General features: G+C 40.8%; 1 protein-coding gene across 2 annotated transcripts in view; it reads right to left on the reverse strand.

Annotated features, from left to right (window-relative positions):
• Positions 1-8,897: 8,897 nt before the first annotated feature.
• The window catches only part of PPARGC1A (PPARG coactivator 1 alpha), a 100,580-nt gene continuing 90,264 nt past the window's right edge, over positions 8,898-19,213 (reverse strand). For both annotated transcript variants that reach the window (XM_039335912.1, XM_039335911.1), the window contains 2 exons: positions 14,771-14,922; positions 8,898-10,956 (listed from right to left, as the gene is read on the reverse strand). In XM_039335912.1, coding sequence (XP_039191846.1) covers positions 10,859-10,956; positions 14,771-14,922 — 250 coding nt within the window. In that variant the 3' untranslated portion in view covers positions 8,898-10,858. The remainder of the gene's footprint in view (positions 10,957-14,770; positions 14,923-19,213) is intronic.

Raw genomic sequence — 19,213 nt, forward strand, 5'->3', positions numbered from 1 at the left:
GACATGGCCCCAAACCCCAAATCTGATCTCACTCAACGTATTTTCCCCTGGGACAGGATGGAAGCAGAGGGAAAATGAAAGTCTGGGGGTGCACCTCTCTGCTGCAGGTAGCCCCCCCCAAAAAAGGGACTTTGGTTTCATGTATTAACCACACTCCTGCCCGTCATGATGAGCTGTTTGGTGTCTATTGATAGAATCTGTATGGAATTGCTTCCCTGAGGGATTAATTCCACCTTTGATTCAATCTGGGGAGGTTTAAATTAAATCACGAAGTTACAAACCTCCGAGGAACTCGTGTACAGTTGGTGACCTTCTTTATTACTTTCTGCTGTTTGATAAAGTAGAGAAAATTGATTTGCAGCACAGCGTTGTCGGCTGCTGGTGGTCCAGGAATATCAATGTGGAGGCCAAGTTGACACTGTCCGCTTGCACCACCAGGATGCCCTGTGGAAAGATTATTGAGCACTGCGCACCGTCAGAGCCACGCACTTGGCCTTCATGTTAAACCTAAAATTAAATCCCGGTGGCTTTTACGCGAGTTTGATGGTGCTACAACAGGTATTCCTACTCAAATGCCTTTGCAAGCACAGTGGATTAAGATAGATCTCTCCAAGCTTGGCAGTTTTAAGACTTGTGGACTTCAACTCCCAGAATCCCTTAGCCAGCCATGCTGGCTAGATAATTCTGGAAATTGAAGTCCACATGTCTTAAGGTCACCAAGCTTGGAGACCCCTGGACAATGGTTTCAAAAAATTATGCCTAGTGTGCATGCATCCTATGGAAGATGGTGAGGGCCATCATCATCTCCTCTGTGTCCATGGAGATTCGCCCTCATCCATGTTCTGGTTGCCCCAAAGGTGTTTTTTCAGGAAGCAACTGGACTTTCTTGTTTTTCTTTGAACGTGTTTCGCTTATCATCCAACTCTGACTAGGCAGTGGGGAATGGAAGGATGTATACTCCTTGCAGGCAGCTGGTCATTTGCCTCCTTTTAGAGAGTCATTGAGGCCACTTGGAGGTCACCTGAGTGGTGCAAATGAGTGTGGAGCCTCCTCATTGCAGGTTGTTTTCTACACTGTGTCCCTTCACTATTGGAGACAGGCGCAGGATGATGGGGACGAGTCCGTGTTGTCTGCATCTCAAACTGAAGCGCAAATGGTTCCTGTAGTCTGCTATGCTTCCTGGAAATTCCCCCTGCTCAAGCAGGAGACCCTATATCATTTCAGACAAATGGTTGCCCAGTTTCTTCTTGAAAACCTCCAGTGTTGGAGCACCCACAACTTCTGGAGGCCAGTCGTTCCACTGGTTAATTGTTTTAACTGTTAAAATTTCTCCTTAATTCTAGTTTGAAGAAGCTAGATTGAAACACTGGATTCCTTTTATTCTGCCCTGCAAGCCTGATGAAGGTTGCACTTAAAAAAAAAACCACAGGTAATTATCCTACGATGAGTCTTGAAGAAAATCTCATAACAGTGTAGACAAAGATGGCACAGATGCCCAATTTCTCCATCCCGATAGTTTATCCTCCCTGTTGCAGCATTTCTTTCTCCCTGTAGTATATTTCCCAGCAGTTGCAGCAGATCAGTGGTTTCACATTATTGAAAATGCTGGTCACAGAGAGACAAATTTAGAAGCATCATATTACACAGTTATTCTAGGTCATTTATAGATCAGATTTATACTACAGTAACTCATTACGGCTATCCCCAAAAGGAGAAAGATAATCATTGCCTATTGGAAGCTCACATCTAAAGGGATATTATGGTTTCATTTTATTTTTCTCCCACCCACCCAGCTCCATCTCCCCGCAAACTGTCCCAAATTACTGCATTACTAGCAACAGAAATGACTCTTTTCTCTCTTACAATTTCTGTCTAGCAAGTCTTGAGGGGTTTATAGACATTTGGGACCTATTGCTATTTTTATCTTCAATTGGGGGGGGCTTCACTTAGTTACCAGTGTTTTGTGCATTAGAAAGGAATGATTTGGTTATAGTGCTAATGGTTTCTAAATCTTGGCTCTCCTAGCAGATGTCATACTCACCCCAAGACTATCACCTAAAAGACTTACCACCTAAAATCATTCTGCGGCAATTTGGAAAGGTGAAATGTGACATGGGATGATTTGAAAAAGCTTTGGGAAGAAGAAAGGCCTTTAACCCAGGGGTGTCTGAAAGACGTAGTAAAAATAGAATAAAATAACAAGAGTTGGAAGGGACCTTGGAGGTCCTAGTCCAACCCCCTGCTTAGGCAGAAAACCCCATACCATTTCAGACAAACGGCTGTCCAGTCTCTTCTTAAAAACTTCCAGTGTTGGAGCATTCACCGCTTCTGGAGGCAGGAGGTTCCACTGGTTAATTGTTCTAACTGTCAGGAAGTTTCTCCTTAGCTCTAGGTTGCTTCTCTCCTTGACCATCCGTTGCTTCTTGTCCTGCCTTCAGGCGCTTTGGAGAATAGCTTGACTCCCTCTTTTTGGGGGCAACCCCTGAAATTGGAACACTGCTATCATGTCCCCCCTCATCCTTCTCTTCATTAAACTAGACATACCCAATTCCAACAACCGTTCCTTATATGTTTTAGCCTACAGTCCCCTGATCATCTTTGTTGCTCTTCTCTGCACTCTTTCTAGAGTCTCAACATCTTTTTTATATCGTGGTGACCAAAACTGGATGCCGTATTCCAAGTGTGGCCTTACCAAGACATTGTAAAGTGATAACACTTCACGTGATTTGATTCTATCCCTCTGTTAATGCAGCCTAGCACTGTGTTGGCCTTTTTGGCAGCTGCAGCACACGGCTGGCTCATTTTGATTGTCCACTGACTAAGACTCTGAGATCCCTCTCACTGTTACTACTTTTGAGTGAGGTGCCCCCTATACTATACCTGTGCATTTGTTTTTTCTTGCCTAAATGTAGAACTTTACTTTTTCACCACTGAATTTCATTTTGTTAGATAGCGCTCAGTGTTCAAGTCTATCAAGATCCTTCTGTATCTTAAGCCTAAAAACACTCACGTTTTTCATGTCTGCAATCCTAGACGGGAAAAAAAACCCCTTATTCTTTTTTTTTGGGGGGGGGGGAGGCAAACATCAGCATCGTATCTGTTTCTTGAACACACAATAGACAAAGCCTTCGTTTCTTAAAAAATAATTTATTGCTTTTTTCCCCTCCCCATTACAATCACTCAAAATCCAGAAAGTAAGAAAGAAAAGGAAAGAAAGAAAAAGAAAAAAGCTGTAAACCTTTAGTTTGGCATTCACACAATCAAAAGGTTATCTCCAACCTACAAACGCAATTGACAGAAAGAGCTGTAGTGATTGAACGGGTGCTACAGTATGCAAACAGAACTTGTGAAAAAGTTCCCTTTTTAATGTTATTATTATTGTTATTATTATTATTATCATTATTGCTATCTACCTACTTAGAAATACAAAGACAAAATGAGGAAGGAAGAGCAAGCACGGGGGCACAGAACGAGAGACACAGTGGGATCTACAAAAACATAAAATGCTGGTGATGAAATGGGAGGCAGTTATTAGATTTGGCTCGCATGGGTTGGCGGACAAATCAGCTCTCCGATAACTTCAAAGAAAGAGGGAAGACGAGAACTGAGCATAGGTGAGGATGCTGGGATGTTCGACAAAGTGATAAAAATTGCCAACCAGCAATTAAGGGCGCGCCAGTTAATATCAGCCCTGCTTAAAATGAATTACTTTTGTGGGAGGGGAAGAGGGTAGGCCAAGAGAGACCAAAAATAAGTCAAAAGAAGGCTAGGAGCGGGGTTTAATTTTATTTATTAAAAGGCTCAAGCTTTCGGCTGGAGCTGAGCTGCAGCTCCCAACCACGTGTGCCTTTTAACGGAACGTGTCCCTCCGCTAGCAGACTCCTTCAGCATCCTTTTAGACCCTTACAGCCACGACGGAGCCCCGATTTCCCGTTCTCCAGTGAGACATTTGTTAAGCGAGTTTTGCTCTGTTTTACGATCTTCCTTGCCAAAGCCGTTAAGTGAGTCGCTGTGGTGGATAGGTTAGTCCCCCGGTTATTAAGTGAATCTGGCTTTCCCCCCTACTCCCCCGTTGACTTTGCCAATCGGGAAGGTTGCAAAAGGGGATCACGTGACCCCGAGGATGCCACGGCCATTTTAAATAGGAGTCGGTTGCCAAGCGTCTGAATTTCATTCCCTTAAATCATGGGGCTGCTGCAAAGGGTCGTAAGTGTTAAAGGTGGTCATAGGTTGTGTTTTTCAATGCCGTTGCAACGTTGAACGGTCACTAAACAAACTGTTGTAATTGTAACAGCTGCTTGTGTTTTACACGCAGAACCGTAAAACGTTTTCCTACTACCTTTTAAACGCTTTCAATGGTGCTTGGTTCTACGCCCTGATCAAAGCAAAGTCCCTCTGAATGTGGGGCACAAGGAAAAACAACAATAACCGGAATCATGTCTGAATTATCGTCCCAAAATTAAATGGGATTTGGGTGCGATTTCAGCCCACCCAGCCATTTGGGAGCCAAACACACCCCTTTCTGCCTTGGGGAAGGAGGCCCTTGGCTGGCAGCATCTGGAAGGAACAGACATCCCGACTTTTTTCCCCCCTACAAATCCTGGGGTTTGTGTTCGGAGGTCGATTGCTTTAGAAAAGTAGACCGCGTTATAGATTTCCCAAAGTAAGAGAGTTTTTCTCTTCTTCCTTTCTCATGAAAGGCAGAACTGGGTAGGAGACGGAAGCTATGGAAATGGATTTATTTAGATTCGGGTCCTTCCGAAGCCTGGACCTTGTTCCAGAGACAGGACAGGTCATACTGAAAGACCCTTCCTTTAAAAAAAAAAATGCTTGCCTTGTCTCTAATGATGGGAACAGGCAAGAAAGAAAAGTTCCAAAGGTGCTTTTTCAGGAATTTCTTTGTTTTTCTTTGAAGATGTTTCACTTCTCATCCCAGAAGCTTTTTTAGCTCTGACTGAAAGGTGGGGAGTGGAAGGATTTATACTCCTTGCAGACAGCTGGTCATTTGCCTCCTTTTAGAGAGTCATTGAGGCCACTTGGAGGTTTATTTGTGTCATCAGGGTCCAAGTGGCTTTAATGGCTCTCTAAAAGAAGGAAAATGACCAGCTGTCAATAAGGAGTATAAATCCTTCCCTTCCCCACCATCCAGCTAGAGCTGAAGAAGCTTCTTGGATGAGAAGTGAAACATCTTCAAAGAAAAACAAGAAAGTCCAGTTGCCTCTTGAAAAAGCACCTTTGGGACAAACAGGACTTGGATGACTGAGAATCTTCAAAGTCATCAAGAAGGAAAAGGCTCTGCCTGTAAAATGAGTGTGGGCCATTTCATGATCCCCAAACCTTGATGGTCTCCTTCAAGGATCACCAGCCACTAGGCTGCTTAGCATGGGTCCTACCTCCCTGAACACCTAGGAATCACCATATGATTTCTTCTATTTCAATGAGAGAGTGTAACACGAGAGACCTAAGCAGAAAATTTTATCCACGTGATCCAATTCTCTTGTATCCTGCACTACAGGGAAAAGATCTGTTCCTGCTATAGGGGTGTGCAAAGATGCCACAATTGACCACACAACCCATAAACTGTTCCCTCTTTCACTGCTTTCAAAAATGTATTAACAATAGCAATAGCACTTGGACTTATATACCGCTTCACGGTGCTTTACAGCCCTCTCTAAGCGGTTTACAGAGTCAGCCTTTTCCCCCCAACACTCTGGGTCCTCATTTTATCGACCTCGGAAGGAAGGATAGAAGACTGAGTCAACCTGGAGCCGGTCAGGATCAAACTTCTTGGCTGTGGGCAGAGTTTGCCTGCAATACTGCATTCTGACCACTATGCCACCAGGTAAAATGTATTATTTTTTTTGTACATGAGGACAAATACCTTGATACAAAAATTTATGGGCTGTGTTTGAACAAGCCTGTACATTTCAGCATGCATGTGGAGAGGAGCTTAATTATACTTGAAGAATTAATTCTTCGGCATAAGCAGGTAGAGAAATGCCTACAAAAGATCTCTCTGTATCCTCTGTGGCATAAGCCTTTTGTTTTATTTTGACCAACCACAAAGGACAGTATACATTTCTTAGAGCCTGACGCATTCAGAGGAAACTCTGGCATTTTATGGGAAAGCAGCAAACACCCTAAAATTAGGGCTATCAGAAAAACGGGAACATTATACCAATTTTTTGACCCCTTAAGAGGCCTCAGTAATGGGTGGAGCCCCAAAGGTGCTTTTTCAAGAGGCAACAGGACTTCCTTATATTTCCTTGAAGACATTTTGCTTCTCAACCAAGAAGCTCCTTCAGCTCTGGCTGAATGGTGGAGAATGGAAGGATGTATATTCAGTCCAGAGCTGAAGAAGCTTCTTGGATGAAAAGCGAAACGTCTTCAAGGAAAAAGCAAAGAAAATCCAGTTGCCTTCTGAAAGATAGCACTTTTGGGACAATCATGACCCGGATGAAGGAGAATCTCCATAGACATTTACTGGGTGGAGCCACACATTTGTGTTCTTTGGTTTGGGGGGGGGGACCTTGGGCAATTTTAAGGGGACACAAATATGTGCCTGAAGTCTTGCTAATGCCGAAGGAACTCATCCATCCCTTGAAAGCCCTTGACACACTCACTGGCCCCATCTATCGCGGGGTGGTGGCCTACACCTGTCACATGGCACCTGTTTCAGCCCCCATGAAGGAGAAGACGCAAGAGGAGGACCCATTGTGTAATGGTGTGTGTTGAGTTGAAATCCAGTAAAGCAATGGACAAGAATGACTTGAACAAACAAGGTATGAATGAGATGAAGGGCTGCACAAATTAGGTGTTTTTTTTTTTTTTAGCAGCTTGCACTATGTCAGCCCAGAAACTTACAAATGGATTCTACAATTCTAAAGCTCCCACAAAGTTATGGGGGCTCCTAAGGCCATAATAGTGCATAGCTAAATAATAATAAAGGGGAAGAAAAAAGCCACTGTTTCATAAGGGGAAAAAAAGACATTTAAAAAAAACTTAATATACATTTAACAACCTTACAATTGGTGTGCATCTTAGGTATAAAATTTCCACTGGCCTTTTTTTATTATTTTAGTCACCTCATAATTTATAATAAATAGTTAATCACAACTGATAAATATGCCTCTTTAAGTAAACAAAGGAATGAAAGTTAATGTTTATACAGGATGTATACATTTAAAATCATAGGTAATTACTGGCTTCTCAAGAAAGAGTGTCCAGAAACACAGCATTATTTTAAAAGCAGAACTGTGCTCTGTACCACAACAATTTGTTTTATCAAATTAAAGCCACAGCAGTGAAAAGCATAATTTTTTTTATAAAGATTTCTGTCTTCTAGTTTCAAAACTATCAATACATAAAATAAAAACTGATCTTAAGGATTACAATTTAAGAAGCAGTAAATAAAATAATGAGATTTCCTAGAAAAAAAAATAACGAAAAACATCTCCCCCCCCACTTTAATAAATGTTATGTATATAAAAGCACTAAAGATAGAAGGAAGGAAGGAAGGAAGGAAGGAAGGAAGGAAGGAAGGAAGGAAGGAAGGAAGGAAGGAAAAATAGAGATATTAGTTATACCTAGGTAGTTAAGACAGGATTTGAAAAAATGTCAGGATCCAGGCAAAGTTAAGATAAATCCAATTCCCAGACAAATTTGCACCAAAAATTACATTAAATGAGAGTGTAAACAGGACAGCACTGTTAAGCTCAGCCAAGCTAGATTGCAAAGCTTGTGTTAAACTATCTCACTGATATCTATTGGACTAAATACCAAATAATCCTAGAAGACAAACAGATTACAACAACGCTTCTTAATCAATCAGAATAGAACTGGATGGGACCTTGGAGGTCTTCTAGTCCAACATCCTACTCAAGCAGGAGATCCTATACCAGGGGTAGGCAACCTTGGCTCTTTTATGACTCTTGGACTTCAATTCCCAGAATTCCTGAGCCGGCATGGCTCAGCTTGGAAACCTCTCCCTTTCCCCTCACCATGGCTGACTCAAGGATTCTGGGAGCTGAGGTCCACGAGTCATAAAAGAGCCAAGGTTGCCTACCCCTGCCCTATACCATTCCAGATAGTGGCTGTCCAGTCTCTTCTTAGAAACCTCCAGTGATGAAGCACCCACAACTTCTGGAGGCAGGTAGTTCCACTGGTTAATTGTTCTCCCTGTTATGAAATTTCTCCTTAATTCCAGGTTGCTTCGCTCCTCAATTAGTTTCCATCTGTTGCTTCTTTTCCTGCCTTGTTAGTTGTTCTGACAACTCTGTTAGTTGTGCTGTTGCTTGTTAGTTCTTACCTCAGTTCTCAAGACCCTCTTGCTAATCGTGGTTACCAAAGCTGCTAACTTTGGGTCTCTGCTGTATATCAAGTTAGGCTCCTTGATAATGTATCAAGATTGCCCGGCCGTCTGTCTCGGGATGTCATCTCTAGAAAATCCTCTGGTCCCGTTAGTGGAAGTCACATTCGTAACAGCCTTGGTGACACTTGTAAATAACTAGAAGTGTTTCTTCAAGAAACACTTTGAGCTTCGTCACCCAGTAATTTCACTATCATTCAAGTCAGGACATTAGTAGTCTGGGAAGATGTAGAATGGTCTCTTATTTAGCAGACTGTATTTCTGATTTAAAGCCCAGTTTTATTCTGAGTAACAGAATAACAGAGTTGGGAGGGACATTGAAGGTCTTCTAGTCTAACCCCCTGCTCAAGCAGGAGACCCTATACCATTTCAGACAGATGGCTGTCCAATCTCTTCTTAAGAACTTCCAGTGCTGGAGCACCCACAACTTCTGGAGGCAAGTTGTTCCACTGGTTAATCGTTCTCACTGTCAGGAAATTTCTCCTTAATTCTAGGTTTGATCTTTTCTTGATTAGTTTCCATCCTTGGCTCCTTGTTTTGGAGAATAGCTTGACCTCCCTCTTCTTTAGGGCAGCCCCTCAAATATTAGAAGACTGCTACTGTATCATATCATCCCTAGTTCTCCTTTTCATTAAACTAGACATACCCAATTCCCAATTCAAATCCAGACAGACGTGTTTTCAGCAAGTCAGACCAGGAATATTTGATCGGAGTTCTGTAGATCCTATTTAGAACATTAGTTAAGAGGTTGGAAGACTCCAATTTCACGTCCGATATGAATATAGAGGAAAATAAATAAATAAATGTCTTTATCAGGTCTGGGTTACTTCCTGGCCCACAAGTTCTAGAGAACTTCTTTCCTTCAGGATAATCCCACTTCTCTTCTGCTCTGCTCCCATTTGACGTTTTAGGGTCCTGCAGCTTTCCAGAAGTTAATCCTCAAATCCAGCCCATTGTAGTTGGAAGACAGCTTTTGTCACCTGCAACGGCTACACTGTGTGGTCCAGAAGAAGAACAGAAGGCTTTGTGAATCTCTAATCTATATCTATGTCCCAATACATCAGTGTTTCTCAACCTTGACCATTTTAAGGCATGTGGACTTCAACTCCCAGAATTCCAAAGCCAGCAATGCTGGCTGTGGAATTCTGGGAGTTGAAGTCCACACGCCTTAAAATGGTCAAGGTTGAGAAACACTGCCATACATCCTTACTCGACCTGCTTTACCAGCACAAATAACAATCACATGGCTGGGAAAAGGGATAAAAGACAGACAGAGGCTCGTCTGCTCATTGTGTAAGGAGGCAAGTTTGAATATTCTTAACTTTGTCTGAATTCCGATAATTAAAGGAAAGGAAGAAAGATATGGCAAAAAGCGTCAGCATTTCCCCCGCATCCAGTGCACACATTCATACATTCACTCGCCCGCTTCACTTTTTATTTTTAGTTTTTTAACAATCAAATATAGATAAGCGTTAAGTTCAGCTTTCTAAATGCGTTAGTGTACAATATTGTTTCGCCTTGTATAATTACATTTGAATATTCTCGATTAAGAAAAAAGTCAGCAGGTTGTGTGTGTTTTTTTTTAAAAGGACGCTGCATTTACAGTGCATAGCTCCAACCAAAAGAGAGATAGGGAGAGAGCGCGCATTGTATTCCCATAAGCTATGTACATAAAATAAAAATACTCCATTGAACAAGGGTAAATACTGGACTACATTGTCAAATGTAGTCGGTCATCTAACTGTAAATTCTTTTCTCCTTTCCTCCATGAAGGTTATTACCCTTGGCTGTTCTGTAAAGTAACACCGTGTCGGTTCATCAAGGAAGAAAGAAAGAAAAGAAAAAAAACCTATTCCGCACGCTGATGGTTAATAAAAGAAAAAGAAAAATGGAAGTCATAATTAAAACAGCAAACATTTAAAATCCTCCAGATGTTTTTCCACCTTCCACTGGTGTTGTTTTTTTGTTTTTTTTTCCTCCCCTGACAACAACACAAGAATGGACCGTGGGTTTTGCGGTATCTGCAGTTCTCTTTAAAGATTGTCATCCTATTAAAACAACCCGGTGTGGGAAGCTCGCTTTAAGGGAATTTTTAAAAAATAAAATAAAATAAAGCACCAAAACACAGTGTGTTATCTTAGATGCCGGCAGCTAAAAGTTTCAAATTGCTTCATTTGGAAAAATGCCGTTCTGTACATATTTTCTAAGTTTGTTTGGACTCGGTTCTCTATGGAACTGCCGCCACAACGAAGACTAAAACCCACAACCTCATTCACCACCTGGAAAAGCAGCGCTGGAACTTAAGAGAGTATGACACGACTGTTGTGATCGGCCCCAGCTGCCTCTCCGTTCCTCGTCCGTGTAAACCATGTTTCCGTGAGGGAGGACGCAGAGGAGGTGGTGTATGTGTGAGTAATGACTTCTTTACGGGCTATGACCGAAGGACGTGTTTGTGGCACCTTTTTCCGTTCTTCTTCGCCGCGTCGCGCGTTACCTTCGGAAGCTGCCTTGCGCCTCTCGAAGTAAACTATCGAAATCCATGGAGTCGTACTTGCTCTTAGTAGAAGCAGGATCAAAGTCGTCTGAATCTGGAAGAAAATAAATCCTTCAGGCATGCTTAGGTCCCCACTTCCTACCACCTGACAGAAGAGATCAGGGTGTTCGTTTGTTTTCAAACTTTAAGGCAGGTGGACTTCAACTCCCAGAATACCCTAGCCAGGGGGACGTTGGGGAATTCTGGGAGTTGAAGTCGGGTCATTTCACAGCAGCCACGCTGATGTGAGTAGTTCTCGACTTACGACATTTAGTGACTCTTCAAAGTTACGATGGCACTGAAAAAAAAAGGAACCGAGGACTGTTTTTCACACTTACGGCCATTGCCGCATTCCCCACAGTCAAGTGATCAAAATTGGGACGCTCATATTTATAACGGTCACATGTTCCCCCAGGGGTGACGTGATCGCCTTTTGTGACCTCCTGACAAGCTAAGTCAATGGGGGAAGCCAGCTTCACTTAATAGCTGCAGTGATTCGGTTAGCAACCATGGAAATTGGTTTTTTTCCCAGTTCTGACCTTTGTAGCGTCCCCCACGTTCACGTCATTCGAAATTCAGAAGTTGGGTGACTGGCTCATATTTACGACAATTGTAGCGTCCTGGGGAGGGTCACGTGATCCTGTTTTACAACCCGCCAAGCAAAGTAAAGGGAGGTAAAGCTAGATTCGCTTAATGACCGGGTTACTAGGTTAGCAACTGTAGTGAGTCATTGAACAACGGTGGCAAGAAAAGTCGTAAAAATTCCCTTTTTTAGAATAGAATAGAATAGAATAGAAATAAGAATAGAATAGAGAAATGAATAGAATAGAGAAATGAACAGAATAGAGAAATGAATAGAACAGAGCAAGGAATAGAATAGAATAGAATAGAATAGAATAGAATAGAATAGAATAGAATAGAATACCTTTATTGTCATTATGTAACTCACAACAAAATTAAGTATTAAATTTTCAAGTACCTTCTTATTGGTCATTATATTTTTTATACATATAATCTCTGATGAATTCACAGTACAGCAGGGTAGAATAGAATAGAATAGAATAGAATAATGGAATAAAGAATAGAATAGAATAGAATAGAATAGAACAGAATAGAATAGAATAGAACAGAATAGAACAGAATAGAAATATAGAATAGAATAGAAGAGAATAGAAGAGAAGAGAATATCTTTATTGTCATTGTGTAACTCACAACGAAATTAAGTATTAAATTTGCGAGTTGCTTCTTATTGGTCATTATATTTTTTATACATATAATCTCTTTGATGAATTCACAGTACAGCAGGGTAGAATAGAATAGAATAGAAGAGAAGAGAAATAAAGAAAAGAGAAGAGAAGAAAAGAAAAGAGAAGAAAAGAACAGAGAATATCTTTATTGTCACTGTGTAACTCACAACGAAATTAAGTATTAAATTTGCGAGTCACTTCTTATTGGTCATTATATTTTTTTATACATATAATCCCTTTGATGAATTCACAATACAGCAGGGTAACGTTCCAATCTCATCAGAGACAGTCCTATTAACCACACTGCTTCTCCAAAAAAACATGATGTAGAATAAAATATATTTGAATTATTCCATGAATCAATCGCTTTTAGTGATTAGCTGTTTGGGGTTGATCTAGAATATGCCCTGACGTCTTTCGCCAACCCCACCCCGCCTTCCTCTTCCCTTGTTTAATTTATTTATTCCCTCCAGAATTCCGACGATTTCCCCTGACAAACATAGACATCTTCCTGCAGAATAATGGCCCGGTCATTTCTGATATAAAAGCAAAAAAAACAAAACAAAAAAATCCACAATGAAATTCTGGCACAGAAGAGGCTTGGGGAGCTACCGAGAGCCCACTCTTAGTAATGAATAGTGCTCCAGCAGCTGTCTGTCAGGCCACTTATTTTATATCGTAGATGTTTTGAGATACTGCAAACATCCCTGGCTTCGTCAGTGAGGAAGATAAGTCAAATCAAGTCAAGACTTCCATCCATCTGGAGTGGGTTTTATCAGAACAAATGATTTGTTAATGTTGAGATTTTCACCCGCCTTTTTTTTTTTATCTCTGCAGCAGGCCGTTGCTTTCTGCAACTTTACGCTATCTCTTTTCGGCAGTGAATGATCGCACGTCCACTTGAAACAAATGCACATTGCGGTTATCACTGCAACTCTGAGGAAGCGCCCGAAGCTTAGGGGAAAACGCCCGCCTTGTGTTCTCTCCCCACGGCACACAAAACAGAGGCAGAACAGAGCACGCTTCGCCCACCGAAAGGAACAGCGTTGTGCAGAGATCTTAATTTTGACCCTCTCTCCAGAACCAAATGAAACCATCAGAGAGGCTAATAATAGTGTCTCTTCTCCACTTAACATCGGAAAGAGAATAATATTGGTTTGGCTCTAATATAAAAACAGACATTTAATAAGATCCTTTGGAGCAATGAACGGCTTAGCGTAAAGGTTAGTCCTTGTGAGCCCAAAATTTATGCTGTTAAGTGAGAATTTGTTAAGGGAGTTTTGCCATTGATAAGCTAGTAAGCCGGTTGTTAAGTGAATCTGCCTGAAGTCCCCCTTTGACTTTGCTTATCAAGAGGTCACAAAAAGGGATCACCTGATCCCCTGGGATGAAGCAACTGTCATAAGTATGAACCAAATGTCTGGATTTGGATCACGTGATCATGGAGTCGCTGCAAAGGTCGTAAATGTGAAAAAGAGTTACAAGTCGCTTTTTTCCCAGTGGCGTTGTAACTTTGAACGGTCACTAAAGGAACTGTTGTAAGTTGAGCACAACCTGTACACAAAACCTTTACTAGGCAAAGCTGCTCTGGGCTTCCAGAGAAAAGGGACTACTGAATCAAACCAACTGGAGGTGGGGAGTGGAGCTCTTGGCGTCTGTCCGTAATTATTCACCATGCAGGTTTTGGCACTTGCCAACTTAAAACCTAAATTTATTTTTGGGCTGTCCTAATGCTCTGCCCACTTCTGCATGGGACCAGGAGAATTTGCCACAGCCAACTCACCACAATCAACTTGCCATAGTCAACTCACTGTGGCCAACTTTCTGTGGCCAGCTCATCATGACCAACTCACTGTGGGACAAAAGTTACACAATATCAAAGACAAGGTGCAGTAGACCCATTAAAGAAAGGATGTGAAAGGAGGGAGAGAATGAAAACTGGGAACGAGGCAAATTAAAACATGCTTAAAATTATTTTAAATAATGAAATAAAATTGTTGAATTGTCGTGTGGTGAATTGGCCACAACGAGTTGTCCAATTGGTGAGTGGGACAGCTGGCTGTGTTGAGTTGGCTCATGGCGAATTGGCAAAGGTGAGATGACCGCGGCAAGCGGGCTATTGTGAGTTGTCCTATTCCGTCCTGCACTGGCTTGGAAAAAGAGACTGGACTCAGCAACCTGAATGAGCAAGAAAGAAAAGGCATTCTCCTGACAAATGACTTCGTCCACATTCTGATCTTTTCCAAAGCAGCCAACTTTCCATTGCTTTAGAAAAAGTTAATATTTAGAAAGCCCATCGGAAACCAGCAGACAACCCACAGCCCATTTGGCAGCAGATCCAATCTTTCTTGCCCACTGGTGCAAAAGAATTGTGTTTACATTATAATTTTGCACCTTTTTACAATTTCTCATTTTTAAAAATCTTGGAGGGGGGGAAATACAGTTATTTTTAAAAGACCTTACGCAGTCCTTAGATAAGGAACAATAACCCTTTTCCTGAATTGAGTGTATTTTTTAAATATGCTTTCTTAGGGGAGTTAGGAGTGGAACAAGCTCAAAAATTAGAAAACCCTCCAGCAGACCAAACTGATTCTTACATTCAGCTAATAGTAAACACCGTACCAAGATCTGCATAGTTAGCCTTGCAGCGTTGCCTCTGTCCACAAAAATACAGCTGAAAGGCAGGTTCATTGGATCTGCGTAGAGTATTTCCATTTTCTAGTGCAGCAAAGGCATCACAAGTATAGCGGTAAGTGATGAATCCATAGCTATCTCTGAAAATAATAATAATAATAATAATAATAACAACAACAACAACAAAGACCTACAAATAGAAATAGAAAGACTGTGGCAAAAGCAAGCAAGGGTAGTACCAATAGTCATAGGCGCCTTGGGTGCAATCCCAAAACAACTGGAGCACCACTTGAACACCATCATCGGCATTGACAAATTCGCTATTAGTCAATTGCAAAAGGCGGCCTTACTAGGAACTGCTTCCATCCTGCGACGATATCTGTAATACCATCAAACAGATCTGCCTATCCCAGGTCCTGGGTAAGGACTCGATAGGTAGACAAAATGCCAAATCCAGTCTGAACATCTGGCTGACTGTGCGATGATCCATAATAATAATAATAATAATAATAATAATAATAATAAGACGTGAGGCACTACCTTGACGTGGTTGTGGGGCTTGTGTACTCTGAGGAAGATGAGAGCTATGCCAGAGGTTCAACCATACTGGACAGGTCTCATCAGAGGAGTCAGACAAAGAGTGTCTCTCCCATAAAAAATATGGTGAGACGTAAATTTCAGAATGCCATACCGGCTCGGACGTCGCCCGGGTTAACAAGGTCCGCACTAGATATTGGAGTTCCTGGATATCTGGTGAGGGTTACAGGACTCAGGACTGTTGGCTGAGCAACCAGGGCCAGCAGCTGCAGAACTACTGGAAGAAAAGGTGTTTACCCGTCGCAGATACACAGTGATGGAAAACAAAGAAATAATGATCTGTGATCAAGTCCATATCTAAAACGAATGCACCATTCTGGAAAGAACAACATCCAGAATCAGAAATAACAGAACAGAGACTAGCAGATCAACGCCGATTTATAACACGAAATAAAGTATTTACAGAAACAGAATAACGAACTGCAAAGGTTTACCCAGGGCAAAGAAATCAAAGCCTTACAAGAAGTAATTCAGAATGTATTACCAAGAGATATACAACTGTTCTCATTTGGAAACCAGGCACCTCTTCCTCAGGAAGAACAAAACCCTCTAACTAAAGAAATAAAAGAATTGAAACCTGAGCATCTAGAACAGCACAAAAACAACAGAATAAGGCTGCCTGCATTGAAAAAGAAACAGCTAGCACAAGCATTAAAAGATGCAAATTTAGCAAGTATAAGCACCAGCAAGAAACAAACCAATTAATGTACAGCACAGCTGCAGTTATAACAGAATACCTGGGATGTAAAATCAACAAAAAAGAAAAACAAACAAACAGTGCACCAGAAAAATGGAAGGTTAGACTAGAAAATAAGATCAGCAAGTTAAGATCACATGCAAGCAAGCTAGAACAGATGAAAGAAAAGAAGCTGAAGAACAAGAAGACCAAAGAATACCTAATCAAGAAATACCACTTAGAAACAAGGAAGATCAAGGAAGCACTGGAAATAATAAAGCAACAAATAACAGCTATAGCCAGGAAAATCAGTAGATATGAAGCTCGAATTGCAAACTATAGGCAGAACCTCCAATTTCAATCCAATCAGAAACGTTTCTACCAATCCATCAATGGAGAAACTGCAAGGAATCAGTCAGTACCTGACAAGGAAGAAACAGTGGGAAGCAGATATGGGATAACCCAAAGAAATACAACAAGGATACTTGGTTAAAAGCAAATAAAACAGAAGTTGAAATGAAAGAACTAGTAATAACAACAAAAATGGTAGAAAAAAGAGCAAAGAAAATCAAAAATTGGTCAGCACCAGGTGAAGATGAACTGCATGGGTTTTGGTTGAAACATCTAACTGTTATACACCCACTCATTGCCAAGCAATTCAACAATATACTACAAGGAGGAGAAATTGAAAAGTGGCTAACAACTGGGAAAACCTACCTAATAATGAAAAATCTAACTACAGGCCAATTACCTGCTTACCAACAACTTTCAAATTACTAACTGGTGTGGTAGCTGATGCAGTACAACAGCATCTAGTTGAAAACAATCTCTTTCCACCTGAGCAGAAAGGAAACCGCCCCAATAGCAGAGGAACAAAAGATCAACTCCTAATAGACAAAATGATCTTGGAAAACTGCATGAATGTGGCATGGATTGACTACAAAAAGGCATTTGACTCTCTGCCACATGAATAATCAAGTGCCTAGAAATAACAGGAGTAAGTAGAAACATCAGAAAATTTGTGCACGATGGCACAATGGAAGACACAGTTGCAGATCCTGGGAGAGGTTAATATCAAGAGAGGAATATTTCAAGGAGATTCATTATCACCATTACTATTTGTTATTGCACTGTTTCCTCTGTCAGATAACTCAGGACATTTCAAACATCAAAAACATCTAGACTATCCCACCTCCTTTCTGGATGATCTGAAGCTGTATGGAAAAACATCATCTGAAATAGAATCGCTGCTCAACACTGTCCGTATATATAGCCAAGATATTGTAATGGAGTTTGGCTTGGACAAATGTGCCACACTTACTATCAAACAAGGAAAGTCTGAAGGAATCAAGATGCCCCACGAAAATAACATTAAGAGTCCTACAAATTTATCCTTCAAAAACATCAAGCACACTGAAGTTTGGGTGAATACAACCCAAACTCAATGACCATAAAGGAATCAACACCTGGGCAATCTCATTAGACACAGCTGGAATAGTGGACTCTCAAGCAGAACAAGCAATGGATAGGCATAATGACAATTCACTGTGACTTGATAGACTTTATCTACCAAGGCAGGTGGGCGTGGAATGCTATGCTTTGGAAGAAGAAGAACAATGATGAAGATGCACACCAAACCGACTATAAATGATGACAAAGCAACACAATTGCTGGGAAAGCAGATGAATTCACTAATTCTGGCTGCACAAGACCAAGCCTTTGCATACAAGTCATTTTATGCATGTGCTTGGTAAATGACACTGATTACTGACAAAGTAGCAACAATGGTGCATTTCTGCATATCATTTGCCTGTAAGCAAAAACATCATAGCTTATAGCACTTCAGAATTCATGCATATTAACAATTGTCGATATCTGGATAGTGGACGTGGCAGTGCCTGGATAGCAGAATATGGAGAAGATAACAAAATACAAAGACCTACAAATAGAAATAGAAAGACTGTGGCAAAAGCAAGCAAGGGTAGTACCAATAGTCATAGGCTCCTTGGGTGCAATCCCAAAACAACTGGAGCACCACTTGATTGGCATTGACAAATCGCTATTAGTCAATTGCAAAAGGCGGCCTTAAGGAACTGCTTCCATCCTGCGACGATATCTGTAATACCATCAAACATCCACATCTGCCTATCCCAGGTCCTGGGTAAGGACTCGATAGGTAGACAAAATGCCAAATCCAGTCTGAACATCTGTCTGACTGTGCGATGATCCATAATAATAATAATAATAATAATAGTAATAGTAATAATGTATTACAACCTCGCAGTGATATTAATTATACCTGCCCCACAGAAATAAAGGGAGAGGTTTACTTCAAGTCAAACAAAACTGAACATCGAAATAATGTAATAAAAAAATGAACAAAATGCTGGCAAGGCAAAACATTACATGGTAAATATTTGTAAAAGATTGAGAGGAAAGTGGAGAAAGATAAAACCTGGCAATGGCTTACAGCTAAAAAGAAACTGAAGGCTTGATTTTTGGCTGCTCAAGAGCAAGCTATTCAAACTAACGCAAACAAGGCCAAGATTGAAAAATCATCAAATGAGTCAAAGTGCAGATTTTCAAAGGGGAAGAAGAAACTGTAGTTCACATAGTCCCAAAGGTGCTTTTTCAAAAGATAACTGGACTTTCTTTATTTTTTCTTTGTTTCGCTTCTCATCCAAGAAGCTTCTTCAATTCTCAGAAAGTCCAGTTGCCTTTTAAAAAAGCACTTTTGGGACAACCATGACCTGGATGACTGAGAATCTCCAGAGACAAGTAGATCATTACTGTACTTGTCCAGAGTTCATGCAAGAAGATCACACCAACCGACTATAAATGATGACACAACACAATTGCAAAAATGATTCACTGACAAGTTTGTAAAGATTTTCATGTGCTGGAAATGAACAACTGGTAGGGTATTTATCCTCACAATAGCTTATAGGATATATCATATATCATATATATATATATATATATATATATATATATATATATATATATATATATATATATACGATTAAAAAGGTTAAAAATATGAACCCTGGGAATATTCATGGTGAAAATATAAACTGAACACCAGGGTAATAAAAACTGTAAAAGTTTTTAATAAATTAAAAATATAAAAGTTTTAAAAAGCGCCAAGCTTTCGCCGT

This window comes from Crotalus tigris, unplaced genomic scaffold, assembly GCF_016545835.1.
Source record: "Crotalus tigris isolate CLP2741 ecotype Arizona unplaced genomic scaffold, ASM1654583v1 scf7180000017663.5292952, whole genome shotgun sequence".
In the NCBI taxonomy this organism is placed as follows: Eukaryota; Metazoa; Chordata; class Lepidosauria; order Squamata; family Viperidae; genus Crotalus; species Crotalus tigris.